Genomic DNA, 23,779 nt, shown 5'->3' with positions numbered 1-23,779 from the left:
TTAAAACTAATCTAGAACCACATCAAACTCCAAACCTTTGGTAAGGCCAATTACTTCAAACTAAGTGACAACTTATTAAACTTCCAAACCCAGATGACACTGAAGCCTACTCTGAACTGTACACAACTGCTGCACACAACTGCTGCACAATGTTCATAGCTGCGTAGAGGAGGCAGTACTTGTCAGTCAAACCAACAACCTGTATTCAAACTGGAACCTTAGTTTGAGAGTTATAGAGCTGAGTATATTTTCTGTGTTATTCTGTATTATAGAGCTAAATTGTCTGCTTGATATCTGTGTCTTACTGCTCTGCAAATCTATAGAAAACAGTATATATATTTTTTTATAATTTGCACATTCCTTTCATCTGTGTTGAAACTGCTAATCTTGGTTGTAGTTTAAATTTGGTGGCTTTTGCAGTGCCACTGTAGATTTGATCTAAGACACTCCCCAGGACATCTCTTTACTTCTACCTAATAAACCCTTTCTGCACTTGCTTTTAGTCCTTTTAATTTAATTACATTTTTTCAAACTGTGTGTGGACTAATATTGCTACCATGAGAATTGTATTTACTACTGCTTTACTGTACTTGTGTTTCTTCCTACTTTATTTTGCTTTTGCGTCATCCTAAACGTTCTCAATTGTATTTATTACTGCATGGTGTAACTCATTCTAAGCCTTTTAGTTTAAACACTTGGGCTTCAGACCAGTGGCAGAACAGGTAGCTTGCATCCCTCTAAGTTGGGAACTGCTGATTGAGGGCTCAGTGTCTGTTATTCTAAAAGTATATTAATTCTGGTTTAAGCACTTGGGCTTTCAGGCCAGTTATTTTACATTAAGAGGGTTTCATGGTCTGCACTCTTGTGGGAGGAGAGGCTGGACTCTGCCCTTCTGAGCTGGGAATTTCTGGTTGAAGGCTTATAGTGCATGCATATCTGAATTTCTTCTTACTGAAATTGGTACACCTTGTTTGCTGTAGCATAGACTAGATCCAGGCCTGCTGAATCTAGCTTTGTTTGTATAACTTGAGCACTAATCCAGGCATTATTTAAAGTATTCAGTTGTATTTATTACTGCTTGGTAGTAACTTGGTTAAAGTGTAGCTATCATTCTAAGTATTTTGGATTAAGCACTTGGGCTTCAGACCAGTTCTACATTAGGAAGGTTTGTGGCATGCACTGTGGTGGCAGGACAGGTAGCTTTCATCCTTCTAAATTGGGAACTGCTGATTGAGAGTTCAGTGTCTGTTATTCTTAGTGTATTAGCTCTGGTTTAAGCACTTGGGCTTCAGGCCAGTTATTTTACATTAAGAAGGTTCGTGGTCTGCACTCTTGTGGGAGGAGAGGCTGGACTCAGCCCTTCTGAGCTTGGAATTTATGGTTAGAGGTTTATAGTGCCTGAATATTTGAACTGTATCTTACTGAAATTGGTACACCTTGTTTGCTGTAGCATAGACTAGATCCAGGCCTGCTGAATCTAGCTTTGTTTATATGCTTATTTCTCAGCGCTTCTGTGGATCCCTAGTGATATCTGCATTGCTTACTGTACTTATTTCCTTGCTTGAAAGAAAGTTACTGTTTGTCGTTTTTGCATTTAGGTTACCTGTAACACATTGCACTTGTTACCTGGCACTTGCTCACTAAAGCAATTATAAGGCAGCACTAAAAATTAAAAGCACTACACCCATTGGCCCTTGTTTTCAATTATAAAGGAATTCCCAATATTATTCTAGCATGTCCAAAGGACAGTTGTCAATCTCCTCTCTGGTCCAGCTGGTGAATATGGGAATCTTGAGGCAATGTTACAACTGCCTCATGTACACAGACAACCCTCTCCTCCTCCCAACAAATTCCAACGTATGTGAGAGATGCAACCATATAGCCAAACTGGAGGCTAAGCTCTCTCAACTCAGTACTGGCATAACCAGTCAGGAGGAGAAGGAAACCACACTCACTACAATTCCAGTCTCACATAGACCTACTACGACAGCAAACCAAACATATAATCACACAAACGTACTCGGAGGCTCTAAATAGAGAGACCTCCAAAGCAGACACCCAAGCAACCGCTACCCCAAAACAAAACATGTGCAACATCTCACAAAGCCAGTGTGCCGAACAGTCACAGCCCTTAAGGCTAAACACACCTGATACACTTGTAATAGGTGACTCTATCGTCAGGCACACTGACGTCCCGCTCACCAGGCTGAACAAGAAGGTCACGGTGAGCAGCCTGTCTGACGCTAGGATCCGCCACATAACGCAAGCACTCAGGTCACTCCAAGGCAAGTACAAATATGACTCTGTCATTGTCCATGCTGGTGTGAATTACCTGAGGACTACATGAAAAGAGACATAGAGGAGCTCTCTGAGCATGTAGCCCAGGCTGGTATGACCCTGACCTTGAGTAGCATCTTACACTCACCAAGAATGATGCCACAATATGAAGACAAGATCAGTTTCAACAATTGGCTTAAGTATTGGTGTCATTCAAAGGGGATCCAATGCCGATGATATGCACGATGCTTTGCTAGGGACGGCTTGCACCTGTCACCCCTGGGCTTTCGGATATTGGCAAAGGCTCTTGCTACCCCCATAGTGCCTTTTTTAGGCAAGGCTCAAAAGACAAACCCACCTCCATAGGTATCACAAGGGATAAGAAACTAAGAGTAATGCTACTCAACGCTAGAAGTCTAAACCTCAAGATGCACGAACTCTCCTTGGCATGGAGCAGAAACCTGGTTCAGGACTCCCGAGAGCACCCCAGCACTACCAGGTTATACCTCATACCATGCTTTTAGGCCCCAAAACTTGAACCACAAAAGGAGGGGAGTATCGATATTCATCAAAGATACCCACACCTCCAGGTTGGTGGCAAAGCAAGCATCAGAGACTATCCATGTGCAACTAACAGTGGGTAAAACTGCCTTCCAGTTTATAGCCTGCTACAGACCACCCTCCCAAACACAGGAACCCCACTCTGCCTTTCTGAGAACACTGGAAAATATGAAGGTCTCTCCGAACACCATTATATTGGGCGACTTCAACTACCCAAACATAGATTGGGAGCATTACTCTAGCTCCAACACCCTTGCCCAAAGGTTCCTAGAATTCATAAACTCAAATGCTATGGAACAACTTGTTACCACTCCCACAAGAAGGGAAAACATACTGGACCTGATCATCACCAACATGGGGACTCTATGCTCCAGACCTCACTAGTAAGATCAGACCATAAACTGATCTCACTGGATATTCACATGCCCAGAAAACCACAGTGAAAAACTTCTCTAAAGCAAATTTCACACTCCTCAAAACCGAGGTGGAATCCTTCAAAGCCCCCGGGCCTGTGGAAAATACGGCCCAGACCGCAGAATCCTTTATAAATGCATTCTATGAACACCTTCAGGAATGCACAGATCATGCAATCCCAAATAAAACCAAGACCTAATCCTCCAAAGGCAGACTACCTGTCTGGTGGACCCCAGCCATAAACAAACTATACAATAGAAGGAGGAAGCTACTACATGATAGAGCAAAATCCCAAAAAGGAAGGCATCTCTGATCAGTATTAGCAAAAAACTAAGGGCACTCATAAAATCATCAAAGGCCAGCTTTGAGAGAAAAATTGCACAGGACACTAAAGATAATCACAAGGCTGTCTTTAGTTATGTTAGGAACCTGGGTGGGAATTCCCAGATATGCTCAGAATTAGTCCAAAATGACAAAAAATACACTGATCCCACAGACATTGCCAACATCTTAGCTGACAGGTTCACCCACCAAAAGGGCAAATATCCAGCAGAGTGCATCTCAGATGCTCAGGTGAGCCGCCTTCCAAAGCAAAACACAGCATCAATGGGACTAGACTGTGTCCCAGGCTATGAACTCCAAGAAGAGCTAAACCCAAACATAAAACTACTGTTCAATCTCAGCCTTACTACAGGATATGTACCCAAAGAGTGGCGTACAGCAACAGTGGTCCCTCTCCACAAAGGTGGTGCCTCAACCATAAGCCTGACTAGCTTGGTCTGTAAAGCTATGGAAAGGATCATCATGGACCTCATAAATAAAGATATTGGGGACCTACAGACACTGGATCCTACCCAGTTTGGCTTTAAGGGCAGATCCTTCCTCTGGTTGACTTCTTTGAAACAGTCACCAAGGCCATTGACGAAGGGAAGGTGGTCCACACAGCCTATCTGGACCTAAGCCTTCGATACAATACCCCACTCAGGCATTATAGATAAGCTCACCAGCTTAAATATAAACCCCTATGTCACTAGATGGGTTGCAAACTGGCTCAAGGACAGATCCCACATGGTTAGAATTGCTGGAGCCATGTCAGACTCCAAACCAGTTACTAGTGGCGTCCCACAAGGCTCAGTCCTGGGACCTCTCTTGTTTGGTATATATTTTTCGGAGGTACAGGCCAACACGGAAGGACTGTGGCTGACCAAGTTCGCAGATGACTGCAAACTGGGCACCATAATAGACTCTCCAGCCGACCCAAGCATCCTCCAAAAGGGCCTCATAGAAACAGACAACTGGTGCCAGAGCCATGGCCTCAAGCTAAAAGTGTATAGTCATCCCTTTGGCAAAAACAAAGTGCCCACAAATTACCACATAGGTGGTAATCCATTCAGAAGAAGTCATTAGGGACCTGGGGACCCAAGTTGATAGCAATCTCTCATTTGACAACCACGTGGCCAAAGTGGTAAGAAAAACATTTTATATAGCCCACCTAATCATGAAGGGATTCACATCTAGATTAGGAGAGGTCATCGTGCCTCTTTACTCATCCCTCATCAGGCCCATAATCGAGTACAATGCCCCTTTTGGGATGTACCTTACCAAACACCTGCAGCAACTGGAAAGACCCCAAAAGTACCTCACCAAGAGGATCAAAGGACTCAAACAGATGCCATATGCTGCCCGGAAACTCCAGCTCTACTCAGTGGTATACCGCCTGCTCAGAGGTGACCTGTGCCTGACGTATAAGGCCATGTCCAACCGGACATGCTGCACCTCAAAAATCCAAATCCCATCGAGAGACTTGAACCTCAGCACTCAAATAGGACATGCTGGAGGGACAGATTCATAACCCAGAGGCTCCCTTCACCATGGAATAAAATCCCAGTCCAGGTTAGGCAGAGTCCCTCATTGACTCTCCAAGAGGAATCTTGATGAATGGATGGGAGATCATAGGTTTACCCCGGGTATCACTTCTGTGTCACTGTTAGACAGAGGCACAGTATACTAACCTCGAACAAGGGCATAGCAAAATTAATTTAAAATGGGGAACATACTCTGGCTAGGCTTATAAATGCCCTAGGGCAGATAGCCTAGTATGAACCTATGAACCTATGATTACTGGCAAAATTCATCCTGTTGAACCTATAGCATAAATAGGCTGTTCAACAAAAGGAAAACTTCTCCAAAGCCAAGAAGGAACAGACAAAGTGTAAAAAGACTGACTAGCCTAAAATTGGAGAGCTGGTGAAATCTGCCAAAGCAAACTGAGGTAGAGAGCCTCCAAGATGAATGATAACCAAGACTTTTTTTAAATTATAAAGTAAACTTCCATGTCACCAGACAGAACTGGGAAGAACAAATGTTTAGCACCCCCCCCCATTTTGTGTCAAGAACTTCAGATAAAATACAAAAATCCCAGACATTTAAGAAAGTCAGTAAGGTAATAAACCAATTCAGTCTTCACCCAATAGTACGAATAATTAAACCAGTAGGTGTTCATGTAAAGAAATCATGACAGCAATAAAACAGGCTAGCTTAACATTTCAAATGGCAAACTACCTGTACCATTTCAATGCAGATTTTAAATTTGGTCTCATTCGGCTCTGGAGAAGTGTTTGCATTTAACAGCAGCTGCCATTTGAGTTCACTGACCTCTTTCCAAATCACCAAAGAAAGAAACAACATATTCCAAAACAAAATTTAATTTTATGAACGCATTGCAAAAAAGGCTATGCTTAGCAAGGGCATTCCTCTGATCTCTGCCCCTAATGGCTGCACAATGTCCTTAATACGAGCAGAGAGTTTACTTGAAAGTCATGAACACACCTGCATAAGTATTGCAATCAAAATGCTTATATTGTCAGTCTTACTGCAGTTTGTGAAGCTGAAAGATGAACCAGTGTAAATGTAAGCACAAGCCACACACCTTTCACATGAAAACATGCCTGGGGCCATGTCTGTGTTCAGCTACTGCTGAAAGGAGTAACCCTATTTTCAAAAGAGAGCTGTAATGATGGTGTTTTATGTAGAAATGTAGGTGCTTCTAGTATGTATGTAATATCAGTTACTTGTCAAAACACTCCAGTTTCTAGTAATTATATCCCTTATTGCTTCACAATCTCTGCAGATTGGCAGAGGGAAACTGATGCGTCTATCAGGTGAAACCAGCTGGGTCAAACATGAGGTTGTAGTTTGGTGAGAGCCGTTTATTTCATTCACAAAAGTGTTCAGATGTGCAAACCTTTCTGCAGTTTTGAGTTCCTATAGTGGGTGTGGTGCGACTCTGAGAGTGGATTGGGTCACTCAGAGGGATTCATTGGATTCAGCAACAAAACCATGAGTAATGACTGGTGGAAACTTAGCAGGATGAGCCTGTCGTACCTCCAGCACTGAATTAAGCAGAACTCTATTTCCTGTCCAAAAGTAACTCAAGTCACATTCCCTGTGAAAATTATCACCACTGATAATGCGTGGTAGTCTGATGTATTGACCCAGCACCACATTCTTTTTCATAAAGAAAGGATGCGTGCTAGTGAAATGGAGGTAGTTTTTACAAAAAAATCTTTCCTGTAGATAGTCCCACGAAAGTCTGATTTGTCTGAAGTAATCCGTGTCCAAAAGATTCACTTTCTTACCAACTCCTGACGGTTTAAACTTTAGAAATGGAATACTCTCTGAGAGCCAGTAAAAGCATGCAATTGTTTTTCAGTACTCTGCCAAACAAAGAATACATCCTCAGTATAATGCTTTTACACCCTAGTGTAAATAAAACCTGGTAGGTGTATGTGTACTAGTTTCCCACGCAGCAAGCACCAAATTAGCAAATGCAGGTGATACTTTAGAGCCCATGACCACTACTTTTACTTGTTGGTATGCCGCACCATTAAAATGAAAGATTGCTGTAAAGGACCACAGTTAATGTGCAAATAGCTTATTTTTTCTCTGGAAAAAGTGGTGGCTTTAGCAAGATATGATCACAAATACTGGAGGTCCTCATCGTGAGGAATGTTGGTGTAGAGTGCTTCTATATTTAGGGTGACCATCGTATGCATAGCAGTAGGTGAATGCAAATGTAGCTCATGTAAAATGCCACAGATCCTTCAAGTAGAATGGTGTCCTCTTTACAATTGGATTTAAAACCCAGTCTAGGTACTCTGCTATATTCTCAGTCTTAGTCTTCCTATTCGATACCACGTCGAAAGGGTACGTCACAGCAGTCCTTTAGCTTAGGAATACCAAAAAACTTCCCAAGACTGTGATTTAAAAACTGTCAAACTGTGCTTCTGATGTGGAAATAGCCTGTGCTCTCTCCATAGTCTTAAGAGTGGTATCTATGTAGGAAAAACTACGGTACACATCCTCCAGAGACAAGTCTGTAGTACTGACTATTACGAAAGTCTTTTTCTAGAGTGCACCCATATTGGGACTGCGCCATTAAAACAATCCCTGTTCCTTGATCTGCTTTCATTATCCTCAGTTTTATCAGATGCCAGTCACCACAAGGCAGACATTTGTTCAGGACTCGCTGTACCAGGTGTATTGACTCTAAATAAAAGCAGTCTTGTCTCATTCACAAACCTGCAAGAAAGTGTGTAAAGTACTGTTTAAAGGGGGGATTATAAAAACTGAGTTTTCTCAAGACAGCATGCTTACTAGGCTGAAATGGCTCATCAGAAACTTCATCCTTTAGCTTTCACATTTTAGCTTTCACATTTTAGCTTTCACATTTAGCTTTCACATTTAGCTTTCACATTTAGCTTTCACATTTAGCTTTCACATTTAGCTTTCACATTTAGCTTTCACATTTAGCTTTCACATTTAGCTTTCACATTTAGCTTTCACATTTAGCTTTCACATTTAGCTTTCACATTTAGCTTTCACATTTAGCTTTCACATTTAGCTTTCACATTTAGCTTTCACATTTAGCTTTCACATTTAGCTTTCACATTTAGCTTTCACATTTAGCTTTCACATTTAGCTTTCACATTTACAGTTGGTCCAAGAGCAGATTAGATAAACTAGCTCTTTGTGAGGGCACAAAAGAGAAGCCTCTAGTCAGCCCCTGCAAAGTATGGGTAGAAAGATTCCTCTGCGATTGAATATGGACAGTGTCAGGTCAAAAAGTAGAAAAGTCCTGTGTACTACAGGAAGCATGTGGGGTACTAGGTGTTAACCCCCGCTAACACCTCTGAATATTCCTTTGGGGTCTCCTGCAAGAAGCCCCTGTGAATCTGAGAGCCAACACCCTTGGAGTGCTTAGATTTGCATCTTGCCTTACCAGGGTAGCTTGAATCCTTGGAGTTTGTGCTGCAGCAACACTTGCAGCCAGTCTGCAACTACAGCAAACCTGCTGGCAGACTAGTCTAGTTCAAACTTCTCCCACCATCCACCTACCACACTCAAAGAAATACCTGCAACTATCTACCTACTGGCCATTATAAAGGGAACTGATCCCATACTGGACTTGCTGAAGCCAAAAACGGGAATCCATGGGTCCTGAAAACATTCCAAGATGCTTCTTAAATGACTAAAACCGAATCTATCAGGGCCACTAGAAATCCACTCTAACCAAAGCCTCTGGATGATCTTTGTCTCAGAGGAATGAAACTGCAGCAGTACCCCCTCTGCATGAGGGGGACTTTATTAGACCCACTGGCTTGAACAGGCCGTGGAGAGAATTACCCCATCCTATATCTTATGAACTAAAATAAGTCATATCCTGGGTATTACTGGCTAGGCTTATAAAGGCTGTTGTGCCATTAGCCTAATTGCCTATGAACCTGTGTATATAGTTGGGATAAAATTGTCACTGAACCTTGAAAATACACAAACAGTATGAGTAAGCTTTCTCTGCATGGGCAAGAGTGTCTTTAAGTTGTATACACGAGCTACTGAATTCCCTTCAAGGGTTAGCCAATCCAGTGTAGGTTTGAGGGAGCCAGAGATTTGTGAAGCTGACAGGATATATCCAGGTCAGCATACAAGACTAAGGCTGAAGGCTAGTTCAGCAGTGAGGGATTCAAACATCTAATGTTAATGCAAGTAACTTGCACAACTGTATCTTCCAACATGGGAAGCAAGTTATTTTTTCATTGTTCCCTGTATTGATATAGTCGAGCTACACACTGTAAATAAGGCATTTAATATTTACATGACCATTTAATATTGCATGTCCAGTATTGGTGTGCAGTTTTCATTTCATTTGTCCAGTGCATCAGGACCAATATGGGCCTTTAGTGTGATTTTTCTGTGAGCAGGTACTTTACTTTTAGTAAAAGTTCTTGAATCAATCAAAATTCAAAAGTTAAAGCCATAAAAGTAAGGTGTGAGAGGCTCTTCAGTAAAGGGGTGCCTGCCTTTCTTAATCAAAAGATTCTAGTTTTATGATTTGCTTGCATGACTTCAGAAAGCATTTTGAGGGTTATTCCTTCTAATCTACTGCATTCTGGGAAATTTACACCATTATTTGAATGTCTTGGAGTGTGGCATTCCTAATCACTTGACTGGCATTTCATTCCCTTAGTTCATGGTGGACTCGATTGTTCTGGGGTGTCTTCAGACGAGATTAGTAAGCAAAACAACTATTCATATTCTAATATGGATTTAAGTCAACATTCCCAGAAAGTACAGCAGAAGTATTCTTGGTCTCAGTAAATGCTCATACAGTTTGTTCCTGTACTGGCATCCATAGGTGCCATTTTGACCAACTTTTACCAGAGCAGGCATTTAGTATGATTGTGCATTACCAGTCCATTATTTTAGCAATTGCACACATACACATACTTTACTATTTCCTCATCTTTAAAAGACTTCATAATGAAGTATGGGTAAATCAGTGGCACAATAGTTACCCCACTCGCCTTTGAAGAAGGCTGTTCTCTTCGCCACCAGGTAGATTGACACGGCAGGGCAGCATAATGGTGGTGCTGTATGCCCAAGTGTCCCAGCCATCAAATGAGACATTAGACTACCCATTTGCTTCAGTTGGTAGCAGGTCAGGTGAATGTAAAACATTCCATAACACCTGTGGAAGAGTATGGGGTCATTTAATGGAACATAACAGTATTTACTTTACAGTGTACATATTTATAGACACAGTTATGCACATTTCTATTTTTTTACACCTGCTCCTTCTACAGTAGTCTGTTTTCCAATATATCTACCCAAATCAATTTTCTGTTAAAATGTCATTCAGTCTTTTAATCCAAATCTATATTACATAAAATTCTTATCTACCTTTCTCACTTTTTTCTTACAGCATCCATATATAATTTGTTGCACCAATTTTACGTTTCAAAAAATGGTCTCTCCCTCCCCCCAATATAAACTCACACTTTTTAAACTTTTTTTATATGGCATAGTCCCCTTTTGCTGATAACTTTCCACCCCAGTATGAAATCCTGGTGCACTGTCTTGGTACACTTTTTTACTTCAGTGGCTTTATGCAGACATGGAAAATTTCCAGAAATGATTGTTTGCATTGCACCATTATACAACATCATTATGTCTTTCTTGATCATTGTTTTATTTTCCATGTTAGCATTTTTTAATTTCTTTTACATGTTCATTTTTTTTCTCATCTCACAAAACTTTGTACTTTTAAACATTCTCATTAATTTCTCATTCTCTTCCTTTACCTACTTCAATACTGCATATACATGTTTAAAGAAGCAGAATAATCAGCCAGATTTAGTAACCCCAATCTCCCTTCATCTTCACTTGGATACAGCACTCCTCTTTTCAATGAGTTTAATCTTCAACTCCACATGAAAGAACATCATTTTCACAATTTTCTTTTCATTTTTCTGGGGTCATGTAAACATTTGACATGTGCTATTTTTCCTATTAATAGAGAATTCATCTGATTAAACTTTTCTGAATGCTAACTTGTCCTCCTCCTAAGACCCATCTCATTTATCAGCCCCCTACCATTGTATAATACCTCCATAATTTTCCCAAATTGTATCCCTAGCAAAGACACTTCATTGAAAAATACACCACAATTTTTCACCACATCACCCAAACCATTACTTCTATCTTTATCTAAGGTCGTTCTCACTTCCTTTAAATATTCTTTATACAAACCAACACTTCAGTCATATTTTTCTTAACTGCAAATATAGCATCTGCATATGTCGGCTACTGTAATCACCATCTCCTTTTGACCACATTTCTAGCATTTTTCACTTTATAAGGTAACTTCACTCGCTATTGCATTCATTGCCAGTGCAGTGTTCACTAATAGGACGACATTGTCTTATACCACACCTCGTGCATATTTGTTTACTCAGCCACTCGTACGTTAAGTCTCACTATTTTGATATGCCAGCTTGCACACACCAGTTCAGTTATCTGTTCCATACTTCTCCATAACATCCCACCAAGCATAATGTTATACTGTAGCGAATGCTTTGCTGCTATAACCTACCGTCATTTTTACATTTACTTATCAGTTTCTCTCAACCTAGAACAATTCTAGACATCCCTTCCCTTTTACAACATTTAATTTTTTCCATAATATTCCTCATTCCTTCCATTCTCTATTCTGCTAAAAATTCTGTTTAGTGTGATGGGTTTAGACAGTTCATGTTTATTATAACTTTAATATCCCACTACATAACTCTTCAGCACAGCTTCAACCATTCATTCAGTAAATTGCCAAAATACTCAGTTCATTAATTTCTTGTACGTTCATATGCTATACCCTCTGGGCCTGATATTAAATCATATACTTTCCTGATTACTTCAATTCATTAATAGCCTAGTACCAACCTATGAACCTATCAGCCCTAGGGCCTATACAAGCCTAGCCATAACAATTCCCTGGCTATTTCTTCCCACATTATTTACTTTCCTGGACCCCTGTCTAGCAGGGCGACTGACGTGATCCCTGGGGTGAATTTCCTTTCTCCCATCCAATCGCCAAGGTTCCTCTTGAAGAGGTCCAAAGAGGCTCTCTGCTTGACATGTATGGGCAATCTATTCCGGAGTCTGGGGAGTCTCTGGGTCAGGAACCAATCCCTCCAGCATGTTTTGTTTATTGTGATGACAAGGTTTAGATCCCTGGAGCGTGTAGCTCTGAGGGATTGGGATTTCTAGCCTGTCCAACAGCTCTGGGTTTGACATGGCCTTGTATGTTAAGCAGAGATCACCTCTGAGTAGACTATATGTGACAGAGTATAGCTGGAGTTTTTAAAGGCGGTCAGCGTAGGGCATCTGCTTTAGGCCTGTGATTCTTTTAGTGAGGTATTTCTGAGGCCTTTCCAGTTGTTGCAGATGTCTTGAGAGGTACATACCAAATGGGGCATTGTATTCTATAACGGGTCTGAGGGATGAGAACAGTGGGACAATGACCTCCTTTTCTTCTGGATGAAAAGCCCTTCGTGATGAGATGTGCCACATAGAAGGATTTCCTGACTGTTGTGGCGATGTGGTTATCGAAGGTGAGACCACTGTCCACCTGTGTCCCTAAGTCTCATCACACTTTCTGTAGAAATTTGATTTGAATTGTTCAACTCATTCTAGAAGTTTTTACTTTCCATTCTGTCCTTTTCCTTTTTACTCTAATTTGCTCATTTACCTCTCCTTTTACTTTTTTTCATTTCCTTAATTATACTACTAGCCCTTAGTAATGCCCAAATATGTAGATAGCTACTTGCTTGCAAATCTCTGCCTAAGCACAATGCCTTACTTTTTTTTACATTTTTCCATATTTTAAAACTTTCATTCTGTAGATTCTGTAATTTCTACTGATTTCCCTATACTTTTTTCTTCCTCGCATTGAAAAAACATTTTAGTATTCATTCTACCATTCAGATCAGATTTTATAGAAGTCCTTCATAACTGCAATACTTCCTACATTGTTCATCCCATAATTTCTCATTTTTATTTACTTTATTCCATCATTGCTATCCGTATTTTTAAATGTTCTAAAAACTTGCCTGTATCACCATCCGCTACCCCCAAACCTCCTGATAATACAAAATCAATTTCTGATCCAAGTAACCCCCTTCTGCAAGTTCGTTCAGCTCCCCACAGCTATCATTTCCTCCCTTTTCATATTTCTCAAATCACTAGGCTCCTGCTATTTAAAATTAACCGCCATATAGAATGATTATTTCCTTGCTAGTTATGCATACAATTTAAAATTTGTTTGCCAGGATAGCCTGACTGGACAAGTGTCCATTTTCAGAGGAGTCCTGAGGAGGAAATCTCCATAAGTTTACAGAGAAGAAAAATTTACAGAAGTTGATAGCATACAGGTTATAGACTTTACAGCAGTAAGTATACAATAAGAATATTACTCCATTTTGAAAATACAGTGAGTAGATGAGAAAATGGTACAGCATTGCAAAATATTTTTATATAAATTTAATATCTCGTTTTCATTTACTGTTTGCTGTTGACAATACATCCAAAAGTGCCCCTTTAGCACATTATTCATTCAGGGACACCTTTCTATGTCCTTTCTCCCACACTTGTTATATTTCACCTTGTCACAATCAATTGAAATAGTGGATTATGCTGGCCAGCATGTCTTAATGTCCTCTGACCAGCTATAAAAGTAACACTTAAGTGTTTCACTGTTTTCACATTCCAAAACAGCTTCGGACTAAAAAGAAGCCTTGCAACATTAATGGCTGGGGGGAAGGTGGTGGTGTTTTGGGTGCCAGCTCTATACTTGACTATACCAATCCAGTTATGTTTAAGTAATTGCCAAGCTGTTAAATTACCAGTTTAAAACAAATATTTTGTCAATTAATATTTTAATACCATAACTATGGCTCCATATTTTTAGTCTTCCATATTTGGAACATGGATTTAAAACTAATGTTTTAAGGGCTACAAAACTACTTTTTGCGCAGAAATATGCACACACTTCGGTGAAATTTCATCTTGTGCCTTTAGACACAGAATTGTTGCCAAATTATCTAGTACTTATCAGTCTGCTACAGTGTAATTTTTTGGTCTTATTCTCAGTTGGTATTTTTCCTCCCTTCCCTCCTGTTGTCTTTCCCTCTTGCCACTAGGAGGCAGCTTTCTTCACAGAAATTGATCACATGATACAATACTAACTCCTATACCAGATAGTCATTCAAACCCTACTCCCCTTCTATAGCTAGACCTCGCAGTTATTCTATTGCTAGATCTCCCGATTCTTTACTGTATGAAAGGGTCTGCAATTTACTTTCACTAAAACTGTAAGCCATTCTCGTTTATTTTTAAGTGTAAGCTAGTGATAAGTTTTTTGCAGTCCTCTCTTCCACTTGGCTCTACTGCTCAATTTGCCCTGCGGGTTCACTCTGCTCCCCTACCTTGCCCCCAAATTCCACCCGCCCCCCAGGCAGCCTACACTTATACATCCTTAACCACTCCCCCACTTGATTTCTTCCATTCACCCTCCCCTCCTGAACTACTTATCACCACCCACCTGCCACTTAACTCACTGACTGCGCTCGTCAATCTCCTCCTGTAATTATCTCCACTTACTCTTCCTCTTCCCAAACTATTTCTTGCACCCCTACTATCACTGCCAACTCTACTATCAGCGCACTCAAAACAACTTATCCTACTCAGTTCTCCCGTTCCTTAATACCCTACCTTCTAACATCCTATGAACATCATAACCTTACAGAATCTAACTTTCTCCACACACAACTTATTACATAAATCCTTCTCACCACTGTTTTAACTTATGCCAGCTACCTTCCAATGAAATTTCACAGAAAGGTTTACATTTACCTACTAGAAACCCTACTCCTACTACCTAAACCCTCTAACAGTTTAAAAAGATTAATCCTCCTAGCAGGTGACATTCATCCTAACCCAGGTGCAAACACAACCACTAGAAATCCTCATTATACCATTCCCTCCAACTCAAATTTACTAACCAAACCCCCAAGCTCTCACTATAGCACACCTTAATATCCATAGTATTAAAAGTATAATTGCACACCTTCATGCTCTACTTGGACGTTTACTCATTTGACATCCTTTGCCTGTCTGAAACCTGGTTTAAGCAAGTAATTCAGGACCAGGAGATTATTCCCCCTGGCAAAATCCATTGCCTAGACAAAAATAAAAAAGGGTGGCGGAATAGCAATCTTCTACAAAACAGGTATGCAAATCACTGCATTACAGGATAAGCCTCCCTTTGAAAGTAATGCCAAAATCCTTGTATCCGAATTCCATCTCTATACCTATAAATCCATTAATATAATCCGCATCTACCTTCCCCAGGCAATAATAGTACCCTAGAAGAAATCTTCAACTGGCTGGCCATTCAGTTCCCACAAGAAACCATAATCCTTTAATGTCAATATTGACGAAGTCCTGCTCCTCAGCTGCCCCTTTCACCCACTTAAATGTTCATGTTTTTTCACAAACCATCCTATCCCCTACCAGAACAAACAAACGTAGCAACAAAGAAAGCATTTTAGACTGGATCCTGATGGTCACCACCAAACATACAGTAGGTACTCTGCCTGATATAAGTGACCATGCCCTTAAGATATAAAACTGATCACCCCAAATTAACTAAATAAAAAATGGTTAGAACAAACAAACTTTAACCCAGATAGCTTTCAAGTCTGAACTTAGATCTTGCAACTGGCCTCCTCTTCTTAAACGCCTCCCACAGGATGATGCTGTGACATACTTCAACTCTAAATTCTTATCTATCCTTGACTCGCATGCTCCAGCAAGATCCATCAGACTTTGAACAAAACCCTCCCCATGACTAACCAAGGACACGAGGCAAAAAATTCTGAAAACTCTGGTCCAAATACCATAGTACTAAAGATCCTACTGACCAACTAAACTTTAAGACAAATAAGAAAAAAGCAGTACTTGGTGATGAAAGAAACCACTACTGCCATTTGCAACAAGCTAACCTACATAACCCACAAGTTCTGGGCTGGAACAGTCTCCTAAAACCTGGCCACTTGGACACTCAAAACCCATCGGGCACCTCCCAAGAACCCCAAACTGCAAATGCCTTCAATACCTTTACTGAAACTGTCCAGTCGCTCTCAAATCAACTCTCCCCTGACTTCTCCTGTCTGACCACCTCCAACACATATATCCCCACATTTCAACTACAACCCATACCCTACTCACTGATCTGTTCTCTTCATAAACATAAGCCCTCTTCTCCATCAGCCGACCTTCCTGCTCAATATCTAAAACTTGCTGCTAATGCTTTAACCTATCCCATCACTACCCTGATTAACAGAACCGTTGTCGAAGGCTACATTCCTTCACTCTGGGAAATGTATCGTATTCCCCTACATAAAGGTGGAAACTCAACCGAGCTCTCCAATAACTGACCCATAGCCTTACTCTCTCCTCTTGCTAAAATCATGGAAAAATGTGTCCAGAAGCAACTTCTGAATTAACTTAAAATCTTAACTAAAAATCTGCTAGCTAAATGTCAACATGGCTTCAGAGACCCTACCATAGCACCACCTCTGCCTTCCTTTCCTAAACATACATCTAATAAACATAGGAACAATAATATACTTGCCTCCACCTTGTCGATCTATCCAAAGCCTTTTATATGGTCGGTCATGACATATTGTTAACATTTATTGAATTTGTGTCTAGTGCAAATGATTTAAGTGGTTCCACTCAACTGCACAACAGGCTGCACTGGCACAATAACTTGTCCAACAACCTCCCCATTATTCTAGGTGTCCCCCAAAGCTCAATACTTGGCCCTCTTCTGTTCTCAATTTTCATTAATTATCTATATACTCTTATTTCTCCTGCCACCTGTATGCAATATGCAGATGAGACTACTTTAATCTGTTCTGCCTCAACCCACTCTGAATTGCACTCCCTCACCCAACAGATTTTCCAAACCATATAGACATGGTTCCTAAAGCAATGCTTAATTTTGAACCGCCCAAAAAATTGTCCCCTACCCGAAAATCCCCGCCAATGAACTTCACTGTCATGCAGAATAATGGCACCAGCGTATCACCTGATCCAACTACCAGACTCCTCCGAGTTGAGATGGAGAACAATCTGGCCTTTGATACACCAACACAAAATTAGTTAACAGAAAACTAGGCTCCCTCAAATTAAACCATTCCTTACTCCTCTTTCCAGAACTTCCATTGCTCATTCCGATCTCATTTCCACCCTGCTCTATGCCTCGCCTATCTACACTTTGTCCAAAGCTAACCTCAGCAAAGTTGCTTACAAATATATTGCCAGATTTGTCACTAACTCTACCTTTAGATCTCATCACTGCCAAAACCAAGGCAACTAGGTTGGCTCAAAATACAAAATCTGCTCCTATTTCACCAGCTGTCCTTAGCCCACAAAATCCTTTACAAACCCACAAAAACTCCCATACTCACTTCCCTTATCACTCCCTACTGTAATCTCAAAAGCCTTTGTTCCTCCAACAAACTACTTGTATCCACCTCTAAACCCAATAACAGCTGGCAAATCTTTGTTCTCAAACACAGTAAGGACAATTGCAACACTACCACACAATCTTACAGCAATCTCCTCTCCCCTGCTTTAAATCCCAACTCAAAACTTACCTCTAGACCCACTGGCTCTGCCCCTGTACCAACCCTGACTTAACTCCGTATTTAAAGCACCCTCAACCTTTCTGCTTTATGGAAACTTATAACATACTTCTTACTTCCTGTCTTCTGACTTGTAGTTTATATGTAATGTATCTGGATGTATATACTATTATATAGGCTTAAATTTTTTGTACCTGTCCTTACTAATGTTTGTATGTTGGAGCGTTTCTCCCCAGGCCTCTGCTGAAAAAAGACATATCCAGTCAGACTAGCCCAATCAACAAATGTAAAAAAAACATTTTTAAGAAGTTTTATGTAGTGTTGCTGCTCTCCTTTTGTGCCTACTGTGACTGCTGCATATGTTTTGTTACTGCATTATCTGCTGCCACAAAACCAGACACCTTGTCAGTTTGCTGCTTTCCTCTGTCACTGCATAAGTTTAAACTGCATTCTCTGCTGCCACATCACCAGGTAGCTTTCCACTTCTATCTCACCATGTGAAAAGGCAGAATGGTTACCTGCATCATCCTGTATTAACAAAACATTAATCTGCAAACCCTCCTGATGCCATTTGTTACCCTCATCACTTTTAACAGCCTTTCTTGCATAGAGACAGCTGCATTCTTTGTAACATGCACCACACGGGAATCTCTACTCTGAAGCTGCATATTGACACCAAATTTTCTGTAAACTCTCCAGTTTCTATCCTCCATGGTGCTGCTTCCCTTTGGTTTCTTCCTTGCTGCTGTAGGGGAAGTTCCCCGATACTAGTCTTTAAAAGAAGCTTCCAGTTTGTTTGGACTAACCCGGTCAACAAAGGATATCTTTATTAAACACCAACTCTGATGGGTGTAACCACTATTTTGACCATTTTTGTCGGTCTGTTATGAAGCATCAGCACTATTGCAAGCAAGATTTTATACAGCTTGTATTTACCTGTGTGCTCTTGCTTTGATTTGCAGCATGCAAATACTCTTTGCATTCACATGTAGCATGTGAGTTGCATGTCTGCTATAAAAGCTACATGCATGTAAAGTACACTTGTGCAAGTAGTGAGCATTTCCCCTCTAACCGTTTTCTGGGTAAACTGTTTCCCTTCAATTTAAGGTAGACATGTGGTCCATTTACTTACTTGCCATGCTGTGTACTTTAGAGCTCCTAGTAGTTGCCATGTTTTTTCCCTGCAGACAAACCGCTTGAACTGTAACTGCCATGTAATTCCATTACAGAATTTGTGAAGCATGCCTTTGCTCCCTTGTTTGTTAGCACTTAACTGAATGCCTTAGATAACCATAATGTGATCCATTTCTGAAATGGTATCCAATAGTCAGTGAGAAGTACCTTGATGCATTTCAGGGGCAGGTTGTCATCAGTATGGCTTGTCAGGGAGGGGATAATGCGCAGGTTTAAACATGAGCTACATTACTGTGACCATTAACAGAGCTTTACACAGGCCTCATAGTTGGAAAGAGGCAGTTTTGTTGAATTTTGATTTATTGCGGTCACTTGATCAGTCTAGCCTCTTTGGGGATAGTGTGTGTTCGGGACACTTCTCAGTGTTTTACCTTTGGAGGTATTCTGTTAAAAGGGGCATTTTGTTACTGCTTCTTTCCCACAAATATCCTACACTTTCAGGGCAGTTTATTCAGGTTCTGCTATTTTACCATAATGCTATGCATGTTTCTCGTGCATTTTACAGGAATTTATTTAATCTACTTTAGATGCTTAAGCATTTTACATTTTTTTTGCAGATGGTTGTAAGTGGTGCTACTCATTGTATAAAGCTGTTGTGCTCAAGATTGATCATCTTGGAAATGGCGTTGTGCTCCTTTAGTTTTTTAGCAAAACATCTGTTCTGAAGCTAACAATCAGAGCAGAAATCTTGGTGCATTGAAATCATTTTGGTAATCACTTTGTTGGAACTAAATAAAATTAAGTATTAGGGATAGCTGGGTTGAAGCTTCATTCACAACCACTTAGTCCCACTGTGGGAAAGTGGAAAATACTTTCAGCTGTTATGAGAAGCCATGCTCATGTACAAAATCATGATAGAAATGTCTTCCATGAGGTGAGGCAAATAAAGCTGGGGAGGTATGTCTGAAGGTGGAGTGCATCTGCACTAAGGTTGTGGTGCATTTCTTTTCATATGGTGAGGCCCATTTTCTTTTTTTAACTTGGTTTGCAGAGTGTCACTGCTTTAAGAGACATTAGTAAAATTGTTAAATGTTTGCTAGCAAAGGCCCATTTCCCCTGCTGTAGTCTTGGCTGTGGTAAAGACTGGGTTCAAGAGGTTAGAAATCAGGGCATGGTTCTCGGAGATTAAAGATTTTGGCTATGCTTTTGAAATTTGTTAACTTGACTAAAATGGAGGAATTGTACCCATATGCAGTAGGATTTGCCTGGAGGACTAAAGTTTGACAGCAAGTGCAACAGACTAGACTAGGGACAAAGGTAGGACTAAGTGGATGTAATTCTGATTTAAACTGTTAAAACTGTGGAATTAGAATTTGAATAGATTTTTACTATGCTATGATTAGCCCGTGAAAGCCTAGAAATGTCTAAAATCATCTGCACATGTAAATGTGTGAATTGTACTGAATTTAGCACTAATATCTTTGTATATTGAGCCCCTAAGTTAAATTGGCTTTGTCAGGTATAGGTTTTGGGAGGGGGTAGTGTGATACTAGCAGATATGCAGCATCCTAATACTGCTCAGTACTAACTTTGATCACCCCTGCTTTCTGATGGGATATAATGCTGCTTTTTGTACTGTACTACATGACAGTAAATACAACTAGAGTGGTACATTGGGTAGCATCACTTCTACACCACATGTTCACAGATTTACATCCTGGGTGGGCTGCCTTTCATATTGTCAGCATGCCTTGTATCACGTGTTCTTGTTGGAATCTTGCATTTCTTCCCAAATAAAATTAGGTCAAATTTGCCATTCTCCATATCATAGATGAGTGCAGTGCTCTTTCAATCTTTAGTGGGATGCTAATCAATTATACTATGCCTTACACTTAATGTCTGCCCAGATAATTCCCATCTCTCCTGCTTATTTGAACAAAACAGACATTGGAGTGTGAATGTATGACAAATTGTAACCATGTGGTGTTGTCGTAAGGAAAAAACTAAATCTAGCTTCATGTTTGTTTCCAGCAAGCTGTCACCTTTGCGTCTTGCATTATCTTACATATACACCCCTTCTGCAGACAGACTCCCTGCTGAGTTCCTTCAAATAGGTGCCAAAGCTATCGCCTATCCCATCTCTATACTCCTAAACAGATCTACAAGAAGGAACTGTTCCTTCCATCTGGAAAATCTCATATTCCACTCCAAAGGTGGGAACTCCAATGACTTCTCTAACTACTGTCCTATAGCACTCTTATCCCCTCTTGCAAAAATATTGGAAAAATGCATACATAAACTACTAAATCACCTTCTCCAAAACAACCTACTTGCCAGCATGGATTTAGACCTTCCCACAACACCTCCACTGCATTGCTCTCCTTTACTAATTCTATCAACTATAACCGCAATAAAAATAGTCTATCTGCAGTCTTCATTGACTTATCTAAAGCTTTTGACATGGTTAATCACCAACTTCTGCATATTCTTACTTCTCTCTCACTTGATCCTCCCATAACTTGGTTCACATCTTACTAAGAAAACTGACAACGGGCAGTTCTCTGGAAAAGCTCACTGTCTGATCACCTTCCTATCTCTGTAGGGGTTCCTCAAGGCTCTATCCTAGGCCCCCTTCTATTTTCTATCTTTATTAATGACCTGCAAACAGCTATCCCAAACACTACCTGCATTCAATATGCAGACTACTCTACTATAATCTGTACAGCCACCTCTCAAACTGAACTCCAGTCTATTACCCAAAAAGCTTTTAGCACTGTAGAACAATGCTTCTCTCAACGGTGCCTGCTCCGCAACCCTAAAAAAAACTAAACTGCTACTCTTCTCATCAACCTGAAAGTCCACCCCTCTTCACTTCACTCTTACTTCCAACAACAGTACTGTTATCTCTCCTGATCTTACCACTAAGCTATTAGGAATAACTATAGACAACAATCTCAACTTTGATTCTCACATAAACAATACAATAAAATCAGTTAACAAAAAAATAGGATCATTATATAGAATCAAACCCTCTCACTCCACTAGCAAGGACCACAATAGCTAGAACCCACCTAATCTCTACTCTACGCCTCACCCATATTCACTAATCTCTAAAAAAAAAATAACCAATAAACTAATAACATCCTGTAATAATATTGCTAGATTTGCTACAGGATCTACTTTCAGAACCAATCACTACCTGAGCCTAAAACAACTAGGATGGCTTGAACTTCCCAACCACCTCAAACTCCAACAGCTTACAGTAGTGAACAAGACCCTTTACCAACCTAGAAAAACCCCAATACTTTCCAGTCTCATTACCCCTTACAATAACCTGAAACACCTGTGCTCTTCGAACTTCTGATCCATACTACTAAAACTAACAATTTAGCAGGAGACTGCTTGTTCTCAAATGCTGTTAGAAAAATATGGAATAAACTACCCTCTGAGATTACATCTCACTTCACTTTCACTGTTTAAAAGGAATCTAAAACTGTATCTCAAACACTGGCTATGCTCTTGCACTAACCCAGACTTAACCCTCTCTCCTCTCTTTTTTTCTTAATTCTTTCTCTTATCTTTTCTCTCCGTATATCTCTAATACCTTTCCCTTCACACCTCAATGCATTTTTATCAATTCGTTAAATTTCATTTTAATTACTATGTATGGTTTGTCTATACATTGTATTATGTAGTATTTGCTCGCGCTCACAAAAAAAAAAAAAAACTTAAAATAATATTTGTTTTGCTGCTACTTTATAAACCTTGTAATAAATACTGGAGCTTTTCTCCCCGGGCCTCTACTGAAAATGGACATATATCCAGCTAGACTAGCTCGGTCAACAAATGTAAAATAAATATTTTGAATGTTTTCAGTGACCATAGATTTGGCCGGTTCTCGTATTGGAAACATGCCTGTATTTATTGGGTTCAGATACTGAGGTCCTGCCTTATTTTTGGACTGAAAGTAACATTTTGTTTGGTGAGGTTAGTTTCTTTGAGAGCACAAGACCTCGTTGAACATGGGACAGTTTCCTTCTGTAGTAAACTCCTCAGGTTTTATTGTATAGCATTGAGTAATTACTTGGTGAGTAGATGACATGTTAAATTGTCATACCAATGTTGGTCTATCCTAGCTATAAAAAGCAGAACATAACCTCATTTAAAATGCTTGGCATACCTGATAACATCTTTCTTTCCTTTGTAGTTTTGGTGGTGAAGCAAAAGTGGTCCACTTCCTCGGTGCGGTGAAGCCTTGGCAATACAGGTATAATCCACAGACACGGACAGTTGCTGATGATGGCAGTGCAGGGGGTCACAATCTAGGATTACTAAGTGCCTGGTGGGAGACGTATCACAGTAACATTGTACCTCTTCTAGTACAACATGAAGAAGCCCACCACAGAGAGTCTCATCATCATACGGTATGTGATTTACAGAACATGCAGTATTTGTGTGCACTTTTGGGGGCAGCTTTATACTAAATGTGTGACCCATACTAAGCTTTTGCAAGCAAAATAGTATTGAATGTGGTCCACTTAGTTGTGCCCTATTTTTAAAGCAGTAGGTAGCAGTGAAACATGGTATGGCTGTAGCTTGCAACATTGAAATGGAAGTGGTACGTACTCAGGAATGCAAGTGCATAAATGCGGTGACTTGACCAACTTTTAGTAGGCAGTGGTTGCTAGTGCTAGTTATTTCTTTCCAGATTACAGTTTGAGGACTGTAATACTTATAAGGGGTATAAATTTAAAAACTGAAGGCTTCCGTGGTCACTTTAATGAGCTTCGGTTATCTGTTTTTCCTGAAAGCATTTAAGTGCTCTTAACTTTGCTGTCATTTCTCTT

The 23,779-nt window shown here is 40.2% G+C and overlaps 1 protein-coding gene across 3 annotated transcripts in view; it reads left to right on the top strand.

The window, feature by feature from the left end:
* Positions 1-23,779, top strand: part of LOC122802746 (glycogenin-2-like) — a 1,303,570-nt gene that overhangs the window by 376,887 nt on the left and 902,904 nt on the right. For all 3 annotated transcript variants that reach the window (XM_044072514.1, XM_044072513.1, XM_044072515.1), the window contains exon 6: positions 23,140-23,356. In XM_044072514.1, coding sequence (XP_043928449.1) covers positions 23,140-23,356 — 217 coding nt within the window. The remainder of the gene's footprint in view (positions 1-23,139; positions 23,357-23,779) is intronic.

Source organism: Protopterus annectens, chromosome 5.part0 (genome assembly GCF_019279795.1).
Source record: "Protopterus annectens isolate FY-2018-M chromosome 5.part0, PAN1.0, whole genome shotgun sequence".
Classification (NCBI taxonomy): Eukaryota; Metazoa; Chordata; order Ceratodontiformes; family Protopteridae; genus Protopterus; species Protopterus annectens.
The sequence above is the reverse complement of the archived record's forward strand: the minus strand, read 5'-3'. Positions and strand labels throughout refer to the sequence as shown.